We start from the raw sequence: 17,677 nt of genomic DNA on the forward strand, positions 1-17,677 counted from the left end.
TGAGACCCCTGGACCTGGCTGGTCCCAACTTTGTACCTTCTTGACTTGCTGTGTGGGTTGCATTTGCCAAGGCTTGTTGATGCTCTCGCTGGACACTGACCCCTCAGCACTCGGCATCCTTAGTGGGACAGCTCATACACGGGTGCTAGTCTTCCTCAGCATCACCTGGTCCTTGCAGCTGCAGTCAAGGGCATCATCATCTTCCCTGAAGCAAATGACATCAGAGGGCATTCGTCTTCCAAGTCTCCTGGTCACTCTTGAGTGACATAGATTTTGTCCCCTCTGCTTTCCGTTGCTCCAATTCAAGATTCCATGTTTGGATTCCCACGGACACTTTCTCCTCTTCCGGTAGTAGCACTTTCCTGAAGTCCTCCATTGGGTTCGACGGCGGGTTCCGACACCACATCACACGTACGCACCTGGCTTCCCTGGTGTAGGTAACTTGTGCACTAAGGTATCCACAGGTGGGGTGGCTCTCCAACCTTCTGCCTTTCACAGGGTTTCTTCAGGGTCCACTGGGAAGGGTCCTTAATCTTTAAGAATCCAACCGCGATTTGCACATGGACTTTTACACAGCACGTGGTCGTGTTCCCACACTGCACTCTCTACGTACTTACCTTAAGTGGTTCTGTGGGTCCCCAGCAATTCTACGTCCTCTCGACATCGTCCTGATTCGAGTTGTGGTTCTTATACCACTTTCTTAGTATATGGTTTGGTCCCCCACTGTGTATTTCGTGCTATTTACTGTTTCTTTGCTAAAGTATTGTGTGCATTGTGCATATCTCCGGGTAGGAGATATTTCTTTTTTTAGAGAGTGTTACATAATAAATACATATTTTTATAAATACTTTGTGTGGTTCTTTTTCACTTAATCTATACTATAAGATTGCATTCTGGTAAAACAAGCTGCTTTACACTCATTCCAGACTAAGCCTGAAAGCTGCTCTCCACAGCTACCACTTAGAGAGCTTTCTAAGGTTATCTAAGGCCTCTTATATCACCATAAGGGATGTCTGGACTGGTGCAAGGTGTCCACTACATAAGTGTGCATCATTAATCAATGAATCAATCAGGGAATTGTAAGCGCAATACTCACCTGCGAGGATCTCAAGGCACTGGGGAGGGTGGGGGTTGGTGAGCAGCTCCATTCAGCCAAAAAGCCAGGTTTTGAGTGCCTTTCTGAAGACGCTCAGGGAGGGGGAGCGTCTGATGTCGATCGGGAGATTGTTCCAGGTCTTGATTGCGATGTAGGAGTAGGATCCTCCTCCTGTTCTGGCTCTATGGATGCGCGGGGTTTCGGCGAGGGCGAGGTTGGCGGATCGGAGGTTTCTTTTGGGTACGTGGAAGGAGATTCTCTTGTTGAGGTAGTGGGGTCTGGTGTTGTGGAGGCATTTGTAGGCGTGGGTGAGTATCTTGAAAGTGACTCTTTTCTCGACGGGGAGCCAGTGGAGGTCCCATAGGTGTAGGGTGATGTGTTTGTGTCGAGGGATGCCAAGGACGAGTCTGGCTGTGGTGTTCTGTATTGTCTGGAGCTTGCGGAGTAGAGACTTGTTGATTCCTGCGTAGAGGGCGTTTCCCTAGTCCAGTCTGCTGTTTATGAGTGCTTGGGTGACGGTCTCCCTTGATTCAGGGGGGATCCACTTGAAAGTCTTGTGGAGGATGCGGAGGATGCTAAGCTGGAGGCGACAGCGTTGACCTGTCGGTTCATGGAGAGGGAGGAGTCGAGTACAATGCTGAAGTTTCGAGCGTGGTCTGTGGGGGTCAGGGGGCTGTAAAGGGAGGTGGGCCCCCAGGTGTTGTTCCAAGCTGAAGCGGAGGTTCCGAGGATGAGGACTTCTGTCCCTCCGAGTTGAGCTTGAGGCAGCTGTTTCTCATCCAGGATGCGACGTCCTGCATTCCTTCCTGGAATTTGAGGTTGGTGAGGGAGAGGATGAGCTGGGTGTCATCGGCGTACTATGCAAAGGCCGTGTTGTCTGATGATGGCGGTGAGGGGGGCCATGTAGATGTTGATGAGGGTTGGGCTGAGCGATGATTGCTGGGAGACTCCGCAGTTGATTTCTGTGGGCTTGGAGAGGAAGGGTGGCAGTCTGATTCTTTGGGTTCTGCAGGTGAGGAACGAGCGGATCCAGTCGAGGGCGGTTCCTTGAATGCTGGCATTGCGAAGTCTGGCGGTAAGTGGGCAGTGGGACATGGTGTTGAATGCTGCTGAGAGGTCAAGCAGAATCAGGGCAGCGGTGCGTCCTTGATCAAGGATGGAGCGGATGTCGTCTGTAGTGGCAAATAGGGCGGTCTCGGTGCTGTGGTTGCTGCGGAATCCGGATTGGGAGGGGTCAAGGACAGTGTTGTCTTCGATAAACCTCGTTAGTTGTGCTTGACGGTCTCCTCTGTGACTTTTTCCGTGAAAAGGAGGACTGAGATGGCCCAGTGGTTCTTGAGGTCCATGGGATCTGCTGAGGGCTTCTTGAGCAGGGGTCTGACTTCTGCGTGTTTCCAGTCATCGGGGAAGGTGCCGGTCTTGAAGGTGGTGTTGATGGTGCATTGTAGTTCTGGCGATAATGGTGGCTCTGTGGTAGATGTGTGGTTGGCAGGGGTCTGTAGGGGCCCCCGAGTGGATGCCTTTCATGGTTGAGGCGGTCTCTTCGGTCGTGGCCAGCATCCAGTTGGAGAATGTGGGGTGGCTGGCGTTGTCGGTGGAGGGAGTGGCTGCAGATTACGGTTTCTGGTCGTTGAAGTTGTCATTGAGGCTTTTGATTTTCAGATGGAAGTAAGATCTGAGCTTGTCGCAGAGGTTCTGGGAGGTGATGATGTCCGTGGTTTCGCTGGGGGGCCTGGTGAATTCCTGTGTGACATTGAAGTGCTCCTTGGAGTTGCTGGAGTTGATGAGGATTCTGTTTTGGATAAAAGTCCGTTTAGTGGTTCTAATGCGTTGGTGGTATTCCGTCATGGCGGTCCTATCGGTGGTGTGTGTTCTTCAGGCATTTTGCTGTTCCTCCATCTCTTCTCGAGACATCTGGCGAAGCGTCTGGCTGGCTTCTTGGAAGCGGGTAGTGACCCAGGTGGCCTTCCTGGGGTGCTGTCTGGCGGAGCAGGGTAGGGGTGCAAGTTTGTCTGCGCAATTGAGGATCCATTTGTGCAGCCCCCTCACTGTGATGTTTCCAAAGGTCGAGGTGGTGGGGTTGTCACGATTGAAGGTGGAGTTGAGCTGATCCTCAGTGACTTTGCTCCAGTTCCTTCGCGGAGGGCGGAGGGCAGGTTTGGGCGGTGTGGGTTTGTTGATGAGGTAGTGCATGCAGTGGTGGTCCATCCAAAGAGGTTGTGTAGTGCGGGTGAAGTGGATGTTGTTTCGTCCTGCGAAGATGGGGTCGAAGGTGTGTCCCGCCTTGTGGGAAGGCATGGAGACAAACTGTCTCAGTCCGATGTTGGTGAGGTTGCCCAGGAGGGAGGTGAAGTTGGGGTCGCTGGGGATGTCGAGGTGGAAGTTGAGGTCTCCGATGAGTATGTAGTCCATGGAAGCGATGGCATGGGGTGCGATCAAGTCAGTGATGGTGGTATCGAATAGGGCATGAGGGCCGGGGAGTCTGTAGGTGAGGGTGCCGCGAAGTGTGGTTCTGGGGCTTGTCTGGACCTGGAAGTGCATGTGTTCGGCGGCAGAGAAGGCGTCACTTGAGGTGGAGAGACTCAGGGAGCTTTTGTGTACGATGGCAAGTCCTCCCCCTGGGTGGTTGGGGTGATCCTTCCTTGAGATCTTGTATCGGTCCGGGATGGCGATGTCGGCGGTGGAGGAGGAGTTGGTTCAGGTTTCTGTAAAGAAGGTGACGTCTGGTGAGAGGGTGTCGAGGAGGTTCTAGATCTCTATGGTGTGTCTGTGCAGGGAGTGCACGTTGAGGAGGATGCACCTTAGGGCATTGGCAGTGTTGGCAGCGGGGGCGGTGGGGATGTTCTGGCGGCAGTGGCGGCAGGAGATCTGGCAGTGGGTGCTGTTCGGCGTGGACAGCTGGCATTTGTTGTTCCTTCCGGGGATTGAGTGCGAGGAGGGCAGCTGAGTCGTAGCGGTGGGAAGTCAGAGATCCAGGGTCCCTGGCACTGGTCGCGGTCAGGTCGCGAACGGGCGCAGACGGGCTTGCCTTTGGTGCACCTTCAGCCCGACGGCGGCACGCCCGCTGCTCACAGGCACGCAGCAGCCTCCATTAAGTTGAGATCTGGGGAGGGCAGGGCAGCTGGGAGGCGGGAAGCGTATTCGGGACAGAGATATACCAGGTCAGCCTCTCACAGTATGTGAGTGGCTGTAAAGGAGGTTGATTGGGTGTCTGGGTACCTGTATGGGTGTATGAGTGTCTGTGTGGCTGGGTGAGAGGGTGTTTGACTGCCAGCTTGAATGAGCTAGTGGGTGAGTCAGTGGCTTTATGGGTTAGTGAGTGTGTAAGTGAGGGTCTGTATAGGTGACTGAGTGTGTGTATGGGCGTGTCGGTGAGTGAATGAATGTGTCAGTGGTATTCGGGTGAGTAACTGGATATGTGAAAGGCAGTACAGGTGAGTGCTGGAGAATATGAGTGACTATGTGTAAGTGAGAGGTTGTGATAGTAGCTGTATGGGTGATTGTGCGTTTGCATCAGTGACTGTATAGGTGAGTGAGTATGTGTTAGTATCTGTATGAATAAGTTACTTAGTGTGTATAACTGTAGAGGTGAGTAAATGGCTGTGTGAGTGACTGTCTAGGTGAGTGAGTAGGTTGTGAGTAGCTCTATGAGTGACTGACAGTTTGTGAGTGGCTGTATGGGTTTATGACTGGATATATCAGTGGCTGTATTAGTGAGTGAGTTGGTGTATGAGTGGCTCTATGGGAGACTGAGTGAAGTGGGTGTGTAAGTACTTGTATGGGTGTGTCAATGGTTTTGAGAATGGTAGTGTGGAAGTTGGAGTGGGTGTATGAAAGGTTACATGGGGGTGTGAGTGGATGCATCAGAGATTCTGTGGATGATGTCATCAGTGATGTTGTTTGAGATGTCATCAGTGATGTCATGAGTGATGTCACTGACCATGTCATGAGTGATGTCATATGTGAGGCCATAAGAGGTGCATTGCATGGGCGCAAGTTATAGTTAGCTCAGCCAACGATAACTGCTGAATTTCTCTGGTTTTGTATGAGTGAAATGTCAGCCTAACTGTAACGTCACTGTAACCTTTGGTTTTTTCACTGAATTTCTAAGATTTTTTTAAATGCTAAATCCTCACTATAACGTCCCTGTAATGTTTGTTTTTTTCAGTAAATTTGTAAGGTTTTTCAAATTCTATTTCCCAACTATAACATCCATGTAACTTATGGTGTTTTTATTGAATTTTTAAGGTTTTTAAATTGTATTTTCTATTTAAAATGGCTTTATAAGAGGTATTTTGATAAGCTTGTATTTACTTCAGTGGAGTAATAAGCGTTTTTAAAAATGTATTTACATTTTCTATATTTGCGGCAACTTTGTGATACATGAGGTGACATCGCAAAAACAGAATACAAAAGCAGACATTCAATGGTCACCAACACATCAAAAAATAATTTGTAAAAAAAATCCATTCTGAACATCACTCTACACATATTACTATATATATTTACTTCCTTAACAACATGTTTAAACTCATGGTTTCGTACTAATTTTCTTTAAAATCCATCTTTGAGACCTATTTTCCATTTTTGCAGTTATTTGGGACGTCGCATTGGCGTCATTAACTACGACAATTGTGCCTTTTGCATCAAGTGTAAAACACATTTATCCACACATACTACAGTACTTTACAGACTAGGGGTTTCTTACAGTATTCTCTAAAGTCATAGTTTAGTAGAGAGTTTCTATAAATACCATCTCTAAAACCTATTTTATCTTTTCGCGGTGACTCCTGAGACCGGGATGACGTCGGTAATCAAGATCCCCATTGATAATTTGCGAGAATTGGAAAACAAAATCAGACATTCAATAACCACCAACACCTCCAAAATGAATATGTAAAAAAATACATTCTGAACAATTGCCCTACACATATTACTATATACATACTTCTTTCAAAGCATGTTTAAACTCATATTTTTGTACTAAGTTTCTTTAAAAACCATCTTGCAAACCAATTTTTAGTTTTTGAGGTTATTCGGGATGTCGTGATTATGTCATTAACCACCACGGTCGCGCCTTTTCCATAAAGTGAAAACACATATATGCACACACATTACAGTATTTTACACAATAGGGGTTTATTACTGTACACTTCAAACTCATGTTTTTCTAGTGTATTTCTAGAACAACCATCTCTAAAACATATTTTCAATTTTTGCAGTGAGACCAGAGATCGAGATGATGTTGGTCGTCGCGAACTCCATGGTTACGTCGCGAAAGAGGAAAGCAAAAGCAGGAATTCAATAGCCACCCCCACATTCAAAAATTATAACTATATAATTAGTTCTAACCATCACAGTAGATAACCCACTATATAAATAACTCTATAAAAACATTTATCAAAATCTCAATATCTCTATAACAATTGGTACTAATGATTCACTGATATATTTTGTATATTTTCACCAATATTCGTGATAACGTTGATAGTTGCGATGTCCCAGTGATGATATACAGAGGCCACACTGGTGGTGGCGGCTTCACCGCGAATATCGCACGCAATTACAAAAATCCATTTTGGACACATAACTGGTGTCACTAACACCCCCATTTCTCAGACATGGGGTCAGAGTACCTCAATTCTGACCCCCTTATGTTAGCTTTTCCAGAAATGTTCAGCCCCGTAACCATTCCCGTTAGACAAAATGGCAGCGGCAACTTTCTATTCAGGTTGCATCCAGCCAATCAGAGCATTCCTGTTGGCACGTACATTTGCGTTTCATCGCAAAACCTCTGCAAAATATCTGTGGCCAGAGATATCACTATAACTTTAAACTTACATTTTTCAACAACTACAGAACGGATTTACACCAATGGGGATTAACACTACAAACGCAACCTTATTTCACGCCCAAATTCTTGGGCCCCACTGCACGGATCACCCCCAAACTTCCCATAACAATAGAACCCATCTTGACACTTTTGGGGGAAATTTCATAAATATTGGTCAAACAATGCCAAAGTTATAGCCAAGTCAAAAAAATGTTTTCCTATGGAAACTAGGTCCTCTATATATATATATATATATATACAGCCAACCCCACACAGCACATGGCCTTCAGCCGTGCACTGTGAGGGATTGGCCTCAGGCCTTGGCCCTGGTGACCCTCTTCCCTGGGGCCAGGTTTGATATTTAGGGGGAGGAGGGCAAACGCCCCCTTCACTGGGCTGATTTCAGCCTCGGGACCCCATCCCCTGGGGCCTGGTGACATTTTCAGGGGGAGGGATACACGTGACCCCCCTCTGGGGTCGATTTCGACCCGGGGAACCCATCATCCAGGGACGGCGTTATTGTTGGGGAAGGAGCCATGCAACCCCCCTCCCCAGGCCATTATGGATCCCAGAGTCCCCATCAACTCACGGGACCCAGCATGATTATAAGGGGGGGAAATGGCCCACCTTCTACGGCCAATTACGACCCCAGGGTCTCCATGCCTCGGGCTTGGCTTTATCGTTATTTCCAATTTTGGTCTTGGGAACTGAAATGAACTAGGAGGATCTGGAGCACGTGCCATGCTGAGGATGGAATATACGCATCACACAGCATGGACTGCATCATTGATCCACTGCAGATTACCCTCCTGCATGGGATGACCAGTAACCCCCCGCGCCCCCAGCTGTGCGAGCATCCATAGGCCCTACGGCCGTTCCTTCTTACCCATCAATTAGGTATACCCAAGACCTTTTGTGGTGCTAGAACGGCAGCAGTTTATTAACATCATAACTTGGTACACACTTGTTTATCATCATTCTCATTTCTGGCTTATCCTGTATTACAAAGCAAGGCATTTGCATAACAGGTTATACAGTGTACATTCTATACTTTATTGCATATTAGCCATAACTTGTCAATGCTGCCATGCATCATCCTTCCAGTAATGATATCTTTTCAATGTTGTCATAAATCACTTTCAAACTTTTGTGACAGCTCTACCCAGCACGCAGTCCCCCTCCCTGGGCCTATTTTGGTCCTTGGACCCATCCCACAGGCCCAACTTTAAAATTTGGGGGAAGGGGCACGCGGCCCTACTCTCCAGGCTTATTTTGGCTCCGGGAATCTTATCTCCCAGTGCCCAGGATTGAAATTATGGAGAGGGGGGCACACGGCCCCCTCATTCGGTAGAATAATTTAAACCCTGGGACCCCATCCCCTAAGGCCCTGCATTGAAATTAGGTGGAGGCAGACATGCAGCCTCCCTCCCATGGCCATTTCGACCACAGGGACCCCATTCCTGGGGCCCAGCATAGTAACATTGCAGGCCGGCGGGGAAGCCCTTAAGTCCCATGCAGCACCAGCCCTCTCCTCACATCCAGCTGGAGCCAGCATTACTCTCACCCGGAGAAAGCAGACAATAATGCTTCTCCCTCTGGGCAGGAGTAATATTTAGATCTGTTTCCCTGCTCACTTCACTGCAGGCTGGGAAGCAGATCTCAAGTCTAATCCCAGCGGGCGGGAGCATTTTTTAAGCTCCTACCTACTGAGAACGGACTTGGTATTTGCTCCCACTTGGCGGGAGATTTGAAAATGCTCCCCAAAGTGAGACCAAGCACAGGTTTCCCTGTCCACGCCAGTGCAGGCAGGACATCCTCTGTGTTTCGAGGTGGGCACCACAGGACATAGCTGCTGAGCCAGCCCCAGGGGTGGGCTCATCGAGATCCCCTTCCCAATATAACATGTGGCCGGGCCCTGGAGAATGGGGTTCCTGGGCCAGAAATTGGCCCAGGGAGTGGGGCCAAGTTCCCCCGTCCCGCTTTCCACATGCATCCTCGCCCAGGGGGATTTGATGCCCCGCACTGATTTTGGCTGCATGTCTCTGTCACACAAAAAATTGTGCGGGGTCCCAAGGGATGGGTTCCCGAGACCAAAATTGGCCTGGGGGGGTCACACATACCCCCTCCCCCCAAAATATAAACATATGTTCCCCCTTGGACCTGGCCCACACAGGGAGCTTAAAAAAAACAAGAGTGGGATACCACACTTGTTTTTTTTAAAATGTATTTTGCCACAAATTTACAGCAATTTCTTTTTTTGGGGGGGGGGTTTGACCCCAGGCCTAGGGGTCAGGGTATTCCTACCCTGCCCCCTTGTGTCCTTTTTTGTGTCTGCATAATTCAGAGCTATTGAAGTCGTCCATCGGACCAGTGTCCCCTGCCACCAGAAGTCCAATGCAGGCTGTCTGCATACCTTAGCGGAAGGGAGTGTCTCGGAGTCACAGACCATTCCTGCCTCAGAGCTGCATTTGCCCCCCGGTTCTCAGAGTAGTGTCTCGGAGTAAAAGACCATTCCTGCCCCAGAGCTGCATGTGCCCCCTGTATCTCGGAGTAGTGTCTCAGTGTCACAGACCATTCCTGCCCAGAGCTGCATGTGCCCCCGTATCTCAGAGGTTTACTCCCAGTAAGGGTGCTCTTAATCCAGAATTGCAACAAAAATGATGATAAACTCCAACAAGATGATGCCCCTTATCAGCAGAAACTCATTCTCAACCTCATTTCTCTTTCTCTCTCGTTCTCAACAGTTTTATCACCAGGAAGAAACGACAGATTTGCAGTGACCCTGAGATACAGTGGGTGAAGGACTACGTCAACTACCTGGAAATGAACTAGGAGGATCTGGAGCACGTGCCATGCTGAGGATGGAATATACGCATCACACAGCATGGACTGCATCATTGATCCACTGCAGATTACCCTCCTGCATGGGATCACCAGTAACCCCCCGCGCCCCCAGCTGTGCGAGCATCCATGGGCCCTCCGGCCGTTCCTTCTTACCCATCAATTAGGTATACCCAAGACCTTTTGTGGAGCTAGAACGGCAGCAGTTTATTAACATCATAACTTGGTACACACTTGTTCATCAACATTCTCATTTCTGGCTTATCCTGTATTACAAAGCAAGGCATTTGCATAACAGGTTATACAGTGTACATTCTATACTTTATTGCATATTAGCCATAACTTGTCAATGCTGCCATGCATCATCCTTCCAGTAATGATGTCTTTTCAATGTTGTCATAAATCACTTTCAAACTTTTGTGATAGCTCTACTCAGCACTGACCACTTCTGACCCTTTTACCTGCCGTAAGGTATCCCTAGGACCTTGTCCCGACATTGTCTCAAGAATCCCTGCCGCAAGGCATCCCAAGGACCTTGTTTGGGCAATTGCACTTGTCTCAAGAGTCCCAGCAGTAAGGCATCCCCAGGACCTTGTACGGGCAATTGCCGTTTTTACGACCTTATGCGAAGATATTTCGTGTTAAAGCTCACAACTCCCTGCCCCTTCTTCACACTGCGGCTGCAACGCCCGCATTCTGTGGTGTGGGTGGGTGTGATCAATCTCTACCGGCCACAAAGCTGGGAACTGCTTGACCCAGTCGCCTTTTATGCCATGCTTTCGACCACGCCCCTACTGCCTGGTTGGGCCCTTTGAACCAAAACTCCTTGGTCACTTGCTGTACTTTCCCCTGGCACGGTCACGTGCCCTGCTGCTGCCATGCCCTTAGTCTGCTACCCACGGGGGGGTTAGAAACCCTCCCTCTAGGGTCGGCTGCACCTTCCGGTCGGCGGTAATTCTCTTCTTTTCCTTGTTCAGCCTTCTCGAACAGAAGCTTTGTTGCAAATTTGCAAACTATCCAGTTAGCTTATCGTGTGGGCTGTGCATTGGCTGCTCAGCAGAATATCTGACCAGGTTCAGGGAGTGAAACGGAGGCCTCAGGAATAAAAAATGGTGCCTCAGACAAGGCAGAGCTTAGTCTTGTGTCATAATCCTTTTTGTCACCATTACTAACAGAGCCTACCTTGATGGGCCAATCACTCTGATTGTCAGGCTCTATCATTAGATAAGTGAAGATAACACTTGCCCCAAAGAGGCTTATATTGCATCTGAGGGGCATATGTACAAGGCCCTATCGCCATGGGAACATCACTTTTTTGTGATGTTTTGGTGGCTATAGGGCCTTTGCCTTATTTACAAGGCAGCATTAAGCCACTTAACGTGGCTTAACGCTGCCTTGTAAATAAGGCCCCCTTTTATGCTATGCTTAGCGTCATAGTGGTGGGCAGTGGGTGTAGCGGTGGGCGTTCCTCCGCAACACCCATTGATTTTGACGCTGCCCCCTATTTCCAAGAACAACGTAAATAGGAGGCAGCATCAAAATTAAGGCCAAGGAAACCCTGGTTTTAACTTGCGGAAACGAGGAGAAATGCTTTATTTCACCTCGTTTTTGCTTTTACCATGTGTGCTGCCTTGTGCAGCTCACATGGAAAAAGCAAAACGCCTTGGATTGTATATGTGTAGGAAGATGATTCTTCCTGCACATAAACAATTCTTTATAAAAAGGACATTTTGTAACTTCCATGTGTGCTGCATTAAGCAGCACACATAGAAGTGACAAAATGGTATTTCAGGATTGTTTCTGTGCAGAAGAGACACCTTCCTACACATAAATAATCCTCCCCTGCACGCAGACACCCTTGCACCACGGTGCAAGGGTGCCTGCCTTGGCCCTACACTGCTAAGTGTAGGGCCAGCGCAGGGGGAAATGTAAGGCTGCACCATATCCTTGTAAATATGGGTCAGCCTTGCGTTTCTGAAGTGTACGCCATTTCTGTTGTACACATCTCCCTGAGTGTGTAGAAACTTTTATTTTTTTGAGAGGGAACACCTCCCCTATAGATGCCCATTTGGTATGCGTGTCTGAAGAAATCTTTCTTCGGCTGAGAGGAAAATTTTCTCTCTAGAGACTGGCCTTTACTTACTGTTTGGAAAGTACTTTGTTAGAAAGAAAGACTGCTCTACCAAATCATGTACCGGATGTGGGTCTGTTGGTGGAATCAGAATCCTCTACGACCATCTATGCCTGTAATTCTGCAGCACTCTGTGGGTGAAAGGGACCACCAGCTGAAGTCTGTGTCGTGTTGGGTATGAAGAAAGCCTGTTTGCATGGAATAGGAGACTTCTAATTTCATTGGTGTGAGTACTGCAGTGCACTTTTCTTTGTGGCAATTTCATTGCCCTTCTCACCACTGAAAAAAAACTCTTCAGTTTACAATGCTATAGAGGCAGTGCTTAATTTGTAATAAAAAAAGAATAAGTGCCAGGGCCCTCGTCAGGAGGCCACCGCAGTTTGCTCCACCCATTCTCTGCCAATGACAGCACCAACACAACCACTAACCATCACACTGCTTCAAGTGTGACAATTCAGACTGTTGTAGGCCCCCAAAGCTATAAGAATGGCTTGGGCGGCAGGTATTAGTTTTTTTTAATGTATATTAAATTAATAAACAACTGTTATCTGCTCGTCTCTAAATTACATACACAGCGTCACCATGCAGCAGCTGTAATGAGTGCCAGTGTTAACAATTAAGTGGTGAGCACCGGAAAACACCGGCTCAAATTAAGCACTGCATAGAGGGTAGACCCCGCTTTGCGCTGCTCACTTTCCTACAACCAGTAGGGTATGTGGCTGGGTGAACATGTCATTGCCCAGGAGTTGGGAGGGAGGTATTGACTGTTCTTGGCTCCCTTCTCTGCCCAGACCCGCCAACAGTTCTGTCCCACTAGCTTTCATCCTGACAAGCAATGGAGTGGTCAAGGTCTTCAGTGAACTAGGAAGGAGAGAGTTAAAAAAAAAAAATATTCATGTGACCTTGTGTAATGTAACAGGTGCTCATGTAAAGCGCTCCAATACCTTCGGATTGAGTTAACGCTATATAAAACTTCAAACAATGATAAAAAAAATGGCCTGCTTCCGGTGCCTAATTTGTGGCAGTGGTTGCTGGTCGGAGCCTGTGGCACTGATATTTGAGGATCGGCACCTATTTTTCCACATCAGACATTTACTGAGAGCAAGAGAGGGAAAAACACACAAAGTGGAAAGACGGAGGAAGAGAATGTCGATAAAACTGTCACAAATGGAGAAAGCGCTAACCTGCACAAAGGGGCAGGGAGTGTCTGGTAGTGGATTAAAAAGACATGATGTGGATTCAAGGCCGCACATCCTTGGCATTCGGTGCACCCACATTTACCTGCCCCGGCCGCAGGCTTCTGAACAGGGACTTGGCCACCGGCACACAATCTCTTACAAATTTTAAGAACCACCCACCTCTGATCCTCTAGTATCAGGTGTAAGTATTGATTCAATCGAATCACTGACAGAATATCGAAAACACAAATATAGTGTGCACAAAATATTGTGTCAAAAATATCGAGGGCCAAAGTATCGAGAAGTTACGTGCAAATGGGCGAGTGTAGATTTACTATTCTTAACTCCACATCTATGTACCTTGAAGACACACATCGCCACAGTGCATCTATGCGGAGTTATACATTGCAAAGCTTCACTTACCGCTAGAAACTTACCTTCACTATACTTTTGTCCTCGATATTTTTGACACAATAGTGTGTCCACTTTGGATATTCTGCCTCAATACCAATTCAGTCTTCACTGGGAAAGGAGGGGGTGATGGTGGTAAATGGAACAACATAATCACAATATTTCTATATCATTTACATTACACATATGAACTTGTTTCCTTTTCAGAAACTGCATTCCAAAGATTGACAATATCAGGCCAAAAAAGCTTAAAATATGTAATAATGTTTCAAAAATGCTTAAACAATACAATCCCTTGAAGAAATATTTGTTTTCTAAGCTTGTGTTTATTGTCTTCAGCTTTCTTGGAAGAGAAAGTAATCTTTAAAACCTGCAAGGGCGGTGTTCTGAGGCTGTAGGCATCTGTGCCTGTGCCATTCTCCCACAAGTATATGACTTTCTGAAGTTTTAATAAAATATGCATGAATAATGTTAATGCTCACTGCCTACTGGTTATTTTTCTCCTGATAGCTTTTTATATCTAAGGCTCAAGGGAAAGTTTGTGTTGCTTTATCAGTTAAGGGTCACATCCCATAAATGAGATGGGAATAAGAATAAGAAGCAAAGAGACTTACAGCATCCTACACCACATACGCATGCTGAGTGGAGGTTGAATTGAAGGAGAGAGATGTCGGCCATCTTGAAAGTATTGTACTCTTTGTTTAAACATTCTGCAGCTCATTTATAGGTGGGTCACTGACTTTCCGTAACACTGTCCCCGTTGGTACTGCTATCAGAACCATCTTGCCAGCAGTCTATCTACTACAAGGAGCAGACTCAAAGACATCAGAAGGCTAATAACCCTATTTTGAACGGACTTACAACTTTTGCTGTTCGTGAGCTCCTTGAAAGGAAAGGTGGTTGCAAACAGGAGCAAGCATTGGCAAAGCCAATGGGTCTCTCATATGCAAGAGCTATTGGCTTTGCCAATGTGTTTTAGGCATATTATACTTTAGCAGGGATACTGTTCAGCATCGTTAAGTTAGTGGCATAAAGGAGAGTGGCGTGGAGCAGAGTGGAGTGGCATGACGTAGAGTGTCATAGAGTGGAGCAGATTGGCGTGGAGTGAAGTGGAGTGGTGCAGAGTGTTGTGGAGTGACGTGGAGGGAGTAGAATATTATAGAGTGGAAGGGATTAGAGTGGAGTAGAGTGTTGTAGAGTTGAGTGGTGTAGAGATGTGTAGAGTGTGATAGAGTGGCGTAGAACAGAGTGGAGTGACATAAAGTGGATAAAGGTAACATAGAGTGGTGTAGAGGGAGCTGAGTAGAACATCGTAGAGTGGTGTAGAGAGAAGTAGATTGTCGTTCAGTGGTGTGGTGCAGAGTAGTGCAGTGTCGTAGGTGGAATAGCGTAGAGTGGAGTAGAGTGTTGTAGAGTGTTGTCGATGGTAGTAGTGTAGAGTGGAGTAGAGTCATAGAGTGGAGTGGTGAAGGAAGTGACCCGATTAGGGCCACCCACTTCACTCGTGACCACCACTAAGCCTTCCTCACAAATTAAGAGTTAGTCAGACAGTAGAGAATACAAACCAAAGGTATTTATTGAAAGTACACTCAAGTGGAGTCCGGTCTGGCCAGCTTCCTTAGATTGCTGCAGAGGGACTGACTTCTACAAACAGGGTAACATGTAATGTACATTTTCAGAACCACTAAAGACACGCCCAGACTGGAAATTTCCAGTTGGTAGCTGGTGAACAATGGAGATACAGCAGGATGAGTTGCAATCTCAGGACTGGGCACATGTTATCTCAGCATCAAGGTAACTCTGCCTGCACCCTGCCGCTCTAAGGGTGGGAGCAGGCCTATCTAGTGAGGAAGGTATTATTATTATTATTATTATTAATATTATTTTAAGCTTGTTAGGTGCACAGCTACCTGGAGGTTTTCCTGCGCCCCCTGACAGGACCAAAAGAAGAGGGGAAAAAAGATCTATTGATTAAACAGTCAAGTTTTTACTCCCTTTCGGAAGTTTTCATAAACTATTTCAATTCGAAGTGACAACGGAAGGGAATTCCACAAAGAGGGGCCCAGGCAAGAAAAGGACCGACCGCAGTCTGATCCCAGGGACCATGAATTTAGCCTGAGTGGAGGAGCGGAGCAGACGAGTGGGTAAGTAAGGGAGAGCTAAGGCATTCAGGTACTGTGCTGCTTTGCCAGTTTTGATCTTAAACATATAGCTCAGGGCTTTGAATTTAATTCGATTCTCCACCCTGAGCCAGTGGAGGTCCCGAAGATATCCTGAGATGGAAGCCGATTTGGGGACATGGCACAGCAATCTCGCGGCCGCATTCTGCACCACTTGCAGTTTGCGTAGGACATCCTGGTTGACTCCCAGATACAGGATGTTGCCATAATCCAGCCTCGAAGTGACCAGAGCCTGGACTACAGTTCTTTGAGTGGAACCAGGCAACATCCAAAGGATTTTTCTGAGCCATTTAAGGCTAGTGAAGCATGTTGAGGCCACTTTCGCAACCTGCTGCTTCATTGATAGATGTTCATCAATAATAAAGCCTAGGTTGCGGACCTGATGTGTGGGCTGGGGTAGTGGACCCATTTCAGTGGGCCAATGTTGAGGATCCCAGAGGTCCTTGTTCTTCCCCAGGATTAGCACTTCAGTCTTTTCCCCATTAAGTTTTAGCAGGTTGGCGTGCATCCAGCCTGCAATATTCCTTAATCTATTCTGAAGAGGAGATGATATAGAGGCCCGTTCCGTACAGAGGGTAAAGATAAACTGGGTGTCATCGGCGTAGACAACCCAGCTTCCTCTGCAATATTGACCAAAGGCCTGACGTAGATATTGAACAATAAAGAGCTAAGGATGGAGCTATGCGGGACCGCATAAGGTGATTATGAGTTGTGGAACTAGCCGTGGAAGAAAAGACTTGGAACTTGCGATCTGTCAGAAAGTCAGCCAGCCAACTAAGTGTCGAACCGTTGACACCTATGGACTGTAAGGCTTTCAACAATACGGAATGAGATATCATGTCGAAAGCGGCACTTAAGTCAAGCAATATAAGGGCCATTTCAGTCACTCCAAGAAGAGTAGCTTCTGTCAAATAGCCTGCTCTGAATCCAGACTGTGAAGGAGCGAGTTAGTTGTAGGTTAATGTTTTTCCAGAATCTTGGAAAAAAAAGGCAGTAAGGAGATAGGTCGAAAGTTAAATGGTTGTGCCAGGTCCACATTAGCTTTTTTCAAAAGTGGGAGAGCTATGGCATGCTTCCATTCCGATGGAACCATTACTTCATGTAGGAAGCATTAAGTAGCTCCATATTTAACTTCAGTGACAACAGTTCTAATTTCTGCAGCACAGTGATAGGGAGAAGATCCCTTGGAGAGCCAGATTTAAGATTGTCTAGAAACCGTTTGAAAGATGTTATGTCTAGAGGTGCCCAATTTTCTAATTTATCAAAAGATCCAGAAGTCTGGTAATCCAGTTGTACAGTGTTACTTCTGTGACCAGCGAGTTCTTACTTTGCTGTGTTATGTTACGTACTTTGCTTGCTACACATTCAATACCGAGTGTATTTTTTCCACTTTACTAAGGAAAAACTTTGCAAGATCCTCGCATGGAGATTCAGTGAGCACCGGGGGGTGGATTGACTAGTTGCACCGGACAATTCTTTAACTAGCTTAAACAGGATTTTTGAGCTATTCTGCGCGTTAGAGATAGTTGAGCTCACGTACTCGCTCGGGCGATATTGCAGAGTGAGTGATAATCTTTTTTTGCCTTTTTGTATGCGCATTTGAGTTTGGGTGCATAGTCTTTCCTTCAGCGTCTTTCTAATGCTTTACATTTACTTTTCTCTAACTTTAGCTTTCCAGAAAACCAGGGGGCAGGGGGACGGTGAATGTTCACCTTCTTAATAGAGGGTGGAAGGCACACACCAATAGAATTTAAGATCCAGTTATGGATAATATCCAAGTCTGCCAAAGAGACTTTTATAACGATTGGAACATTTTTGGATAGCAACTTATTAAAAGTGTCAATATCCAGTTCCCCCCAATTTCTTGATACGGATTTAGTGCCAAAGACATTTGTAAGTATTTAGACATTTCATTTCTTATCTGGAAGCCAACCAAGAAATGGTCTGACCAGGGTATTGGGAGATTCGGGGAGCAAGAAATATTGACTAAGTTGGAAATGATAGGGT

General features: G+C 46.9%; 1 protein-coding gene across 2 annotated transcripts in view; it reads left to right on the forward strand.

The window, feature by feature from the left end:
* The window catches only part of LOC146859019 (C-C motif chemokine 5-like), a 38,890-nt gene extending 24,925 nt beyond the window's left edge, over positions 1–13,965 (forward strand). The window contains exons 3-4 of one of the 2 annotated variants that reach the window (XR_014980050.1): positions 9,674–11,200; positions 11,304–13,965. Coding sequence is in view for 1 of the 2 variants with exons in the window: in XM_085649656.1 (XP_085505782.1) it covers positions 9,674–9,761 (88 nt within the window). In the remaining variant the exon portion in view is untranslated. Of the gene's footprint in view, positions 1–9,673 lie in introns of both variants that reach the window. The other variant, XM_085649656.1, reaches the window with a different exon arrangement.
* The last annotated feature ends 3,712 nt before the right edge of the window (positions 13,966–17,677 follow it).

Source organism: Triturus cristatus, chromosome 3_2 (assembly GCF_964204655.1).
Source record: "Triturus cristatus chromosome 3_2, aTriCri1.1, whole genome shotgun sequence".
Lineage (NCBI taxonomy): Eukaryota > Metazoa > Chordata > Amphibia > Caudata > Salamandridae > Triturus > Triturus cristatus.